This window comes from Athene cunicularia (genome assembly GCF_003259725.1).
Source record: "Athene cunicularia isolate RWA chromosome 28 unlocalized genomic scaffold, athCun1 chr28_part2, whole genome shotgun sequence".
In the NCBI taxonomy this organism is placed as follows: Eukaryota; Metazoa; Chordata; class Aves; order Strigiformes; family Strigidae; genus Athene; species Athene cunicularia.
This window is the reverse complement of record NW_020799140.1, coordinates 445,474-450,026: the sequence shown is the minus strand read 5'-3', so window position 1 is coordinate 450,026 and position 4,553 is coordinate 445,474. Positions and strand designations below refer to the sequence as shown.

The window sequence follows — 4,553 nt, the reverse complement described above, 5'->3', positions numbered from 1 at the left end:
GTGTATAAGAGACAGCCCCAGCTCTGCGCTCCGCCGTGGTTGGAGTGCCGGAACGGCTTGGGTGAAGTGCGAAGCTTTACAGTTGGTGTTTCCTTCTGCTGTGTTTTCTCTAACACGGCACCCATTACGTGTCACATCACAATGGAGGGTATAGAAGAGGAGGCTGAGGGGAGACCTCCCGGCCCTCAGCAACTCCCTGCCAGGAGGGGGCAGAGAGGGGGGATGAGTCTCTGGAGCCAAGGCCCCAGCGCCAGGCCCCGAGGGAATGGCCTCCAGCTGCCCAGGGCAGGGTCAGGCTGGCTCTGAGGAAGGATTTCTGTGCAGAAGGGGCTGTGGGGCGTTGGAATGGGCTGCCCAGGGCAGGGGGGAGTCCCCGGGATCCCTGGGGGGGTTGAAGAGTCGGGCTGAGCCAGCGCTGAGGGGTCTGGGGGAGCTGGGAACGGTCAGGGTGGGGGTCATGGTGGGGCTGGAGGAGCTGCAAGGTCCTTTCCAACCTAGTTGATTCTGTGATTATTCACACATGCATAATATTTTTTTCTGGATAACACAATACCACATATGGGTGATGGCAGAAGAAACGCCTGGATTAATGCTTGAGCAGAACAACAGCCGTGTCAGCTCAGGCTGAGGCGGCCTCTGCCTCCCGTGATCTTTATGTAAAGACACGTTCCTTATGGGAAGTGCAGGTAATGCATTTTTTACAGTCTAGAGTGAAAGGTACAGCTTTTCACTACTGGCAAACCAGCTAGTTTATGGACAGAAGTCGAAACTTACTTTTTTGCTTCATATATTTAGGCTTTGCACTTAATAAATCAGTTGCTGAAGAGCAAATGCAACGTTTCCCATCATGCTGTATAGCCAGGAAGAAACCAGCTAGTTTTCCCGAATTGCCTTTGTTTTGCAAGAGAAAGGGGACAGCGAAGAGACAAGCAGGGAACTGAGGAGCCTGTTCCAGATGCAGGTGCTGATCCGCAAGGCTGAAGCTCCCCCAGCCCCTTGGCAAGTGTGGAGTTTTCTCACCAAACTCATCTTGTTTTCAGTCTAATTTAGTGGGTTTTGTCACTTCTTTCTCCCCATGCATTAGTGCTCTGAACTGGAAGCAGGTTCACCAGCAGTTCAGATCTGCATTTTTGAATTGTTCAACTCTAAACCAGGACCTGGACTCTCCTGTAACAAGTTGAGCCATAGAAAGTCGTTATAATGGTCTGGATAATGTAACCAGTTACAATTTCAATAAATCCCATAGTCCTAAGACAGCATATTAAATCTTCTTACCATTTCTCACAGCTGAGGAAGGGCTTATCCTGCCCACTGTGAAGGGCCCAGACCTCGTGGTCTCAAGCTGTGTGTTTTACCTACAGACCCCTTGGTCCAAAGCAGAGAAAGATGGGAAGCTGAAATACTGTCCTTGGTCTGTGGGTTTGCTCTTCTCAGCTGATTGTAGGATCAGCATAATTGCACTTTCTGCTGAAAAAATGCAGAGGTTTGTAACATGAGCTTGTGATTTACTAATTTACCATAGAGATTGAAAATTTTTATCCTGGACGCTTTTGCTGTTCCCAAGAAAGATGAATTGAAATCTGCAGATGGTGCCTGGTAGCCAGATTCATATTCATGATCAAGAACCTGTATTAAAAACAAAAATTATTTTTTTAATTTAATTTTTGTGTCTGCTTGACACAGTTATTTGCCAAAGTTTGCAGTTACATAGATTTAGGGATGAGGTATGTAACTCAGTGGACAAGACAATGCTCTTTTGTAGTTTTTTAGTTTGATTCAGAATTGTTAATTCAATTTCAAAATCAGTTTATAAAAAATTTACAAACTCAATCCATTTTTCTACTATCCAGAAGTCTTTGCAAGCCCCAGGCAGGCAGAGGAGTAAAATGCCAGGGACAAACTGACCTTAAGGAGGGCAGAGCCATCTGAATTTCTCTGCCTGATTCCCCGTGGGGCTGGAGCCGCGGGGACTTGTGAGCAGAGTTTCAGTGCAGAGCCCAAACAGAACTCTGCTGGCTCCTACACCCCGGGGCAACGTGCTACAGAGAAACCTCCTCCTCTCCTTCCCCCTGGCTGTTGGGGGGCTGCCCCTTGCCTCATTTGGAAGGGCTCTTACTGCGACCAAGCTGGGCGCTGGCGCGGGGCGCCTGGGCACCCACCTCAGGGCTGCGGTGGCCCCTGCAGGACCGCGGTGGCACGGGGAGGGCTGCGCTGCTGGACCGCAGGAGGCACTGGGCGGGACTTGGATAATGCTGAGACTCACCGTAGTGGCAAGGACATGACGCCCCTGGGTAGCCGAAAGCAGGTCTTGCTTCATTTTCCCCTCCTCTCAGAGGAACTCTTGTACAGCACTGCGTGTCTCAAAAATGTGCTTTGTGTGTAATTCTCAGTTCCTTGAGGGGGGTGTTGGTTTTTTACCTCTTGTTTACAGCTACACTAGGAGCTGTGTTTGGAGTAACTACGTGCCTCAGTGCCCAAATCAGAGAGGAACCAGACAGTCCCTTGGACTATTTCATAGGAGGCTGCGCAACGGGAGCCGTCTTGGGTGCAAGAGGTAAATGTGGATAATGCCTGTAATGAAATGAGCCCTCTCTGTTTCCTGAGAATCTTTCTGTTAGGGAAGAATGTAAAATAATCTTGATATCAGGCTTATTTGGTAAAGATTCATCTCAAGATCTGAATTCCATTTCGTGCCAGTTTCATTGGTACAGGGCTGCTCAAATAAATACAGCTACAGGAGGACACCAGAGAAAACATCAAACTGATTTACAGAATGGAAACAAGAGCTCACCCAGTGCTGCCGGTTATGACTTAAAATTGCAGGGTGTGAAGAACATAGTTGTGGAAATCCGTGTTTTCTTGGCAACAAATGCGATTTATTTTACAGGGAAAGTACAATCTAGCATCTGCCTTGTGAGTTCTTCATGCACTCTGAGGGACAAGCTGTATCTTGCTGCTGTTGTTCCTGTGGCATCTTGCCAGGCTGGATTAGCTCCTGCAGATATTTATACAGCTGTTTTCTGTAGGCATTCAGACTCAGTGTTAAAGATGTGAGGGATTTATTTAAGTTGTCATTGTGGTGAAATAGAATTTATTTTTACTTTTCCTAGTTGCTGAGCTGATGAGAGTTTGAAGCAGTGATTGTTGGTTTTGTCACTGAAATAAGAAATTTAAGATTCCCTCTGTAAGGAGATGGGGTAGTGGATTATAGAAATAGATATTTTGAGTTGCAAGCTAAAAGCGTGAGAAAATTTTTTAAAAAAAAAAAAAGTAACTTCCGATTTCTCTTGGCAAACAACGTTGCTGATAGTCAAGGGACTGCGAATAGCTCATGGAAAATTTGCAGAGTCTGTTGAGATCTGCTGGATAGTGCCTGTGCCCTAATAGATCTTCTGTGGTTTGATGTGTTTTTTTTGCAGTTCACAGTTACATGACTGGTACCACTGCGTGTTTGGGGTTTGGAATTACTGCCGCTCTCTTCAAGATAGGTAACAAGGAGGGCTGGAGGCTGACGGGGCCTCCCAAGCTGTAACTGGAGCTTTCCTTCCCTGCGAGCTGTCTTTCGAATGCTGTATGTAATAAGACTTTGTGTAATAAAGAGACTGTCAAATCAGCAGCTGTCACGGAATTTTTGATGTCGTTCGGCTCTTTACAGTGTTGGGGCCAAGGTGCAAAAAAGGTGAAAGCTGATGGAGTGGAAGCTTCATCTGCTGCTGAGATTTCCATGCACGTCACTCTGCCTCTGTGTCTGCACCGCACACGCAAGCTTGAGGGGTACAGTGACTGTTTTCAGTCTGGTCTTATGGTTGGTCTTGTAATTTCCAGTGGGCCCTGCAGGATTTCTTGGCAAGGGTTGGGATTGCAGCGCACTGAGACCATCAGTCAGGGCTTGGAGTCAAAACTTCTGAGGAGGCGCTTGGCTCTAGGCTGAGGATCGGGAAGTTGGGATGGGGGAAGGAGCTATAAATTGCCCAGAACAAGGTGTTCAGGAGCCTGGGGAAACATTGAGGGAAGTCTAGAGCCCACAGTTTGAGGGCCAGAATTGGGGAATAGCTGAAGGGACCCCTGGAGATCTTCCTGCTCCGAGCTGGAGCAGGTTGCTCAGGGCTGGGGCTGGCTGAATTTTCTGTGTGTGGAGTGAAGTGTGTCCAGCAAAGCCACTGAGCAGGTGCGGAGGGTTGAGCCACGGGATGCATGGAGAGAGGTGAGGAGAATCCATCATCCAGCCTGGGGAAAAGAACATCGAGGGCTGATCTGGTACCAGTTTTTCACAACTTACTGGTCATGGAAAGGGCAGGCTCGTGTGCACAGTAAAGGACGGGAAATAAGCCCAAGTTGCAGAAAGGGAAATTCTAGATAGAAGGAAAAACTCAGCTGGGGTAGATGAAGTGCTGGAAAGGGGCCTTGGAGAGGGTGTGGAATCACCGGGGACAGAATTCAGCCGGGCATGTGGGAATGTGAGGGGACGGGGACGGGACATTGGGGATGTGAGACACTGAATGTGGTTTCGGACATGAAAGCTCATCATATTGATGAGCCAAAAAAAAAAAAAA

The 4,553-nt window shown here is 48.0% G+C and overlaps 2 protein-coding genes across 2 annotated transcripts in view; both read left to right on the top strand.

Annotated features, from left to right (window-relative positions):
• Positions 1-3,624, top strand: part of NDUFA11 (NADH:ubiquinone oxidoreductase subunit A11) — a 4,348-nt gene extending 724 nt beyond the window's left edge. Inside the window, exons 2-3 of the mRNA XM_026865139.1 lie at positions 2,296-2,554; positions 3,420-3,624. Of these exons, the coding sequence (XP_026720940.1) occupies positions 2,296-2,554; positions 3,420-3,532 (372 nt within the window). The 3' untranslated portion in view covers positions 3,533-3,624. The remainder of the gene's footprint in view (positions 1-2,295; positions 2,555-3,419) is intronic.
• Positions 3,625-3,733: 109 nt separating this feature from the next.
• Positions 3,734-4,553, top strand: part of KLHL33 (kelch like family member 33) — a 4,543-nt gene continuing 3,723 nt past the window's right edge. Inside the window, exon 1 of the mRNA XM_026865185.1 lies at positions 3,734-3,774. The gene's annotated coding sequence lies outside the window, so the exon portion shown is untranslated. The remainder of the gene's footprint in view (positions 3,775-4,553) is intronic.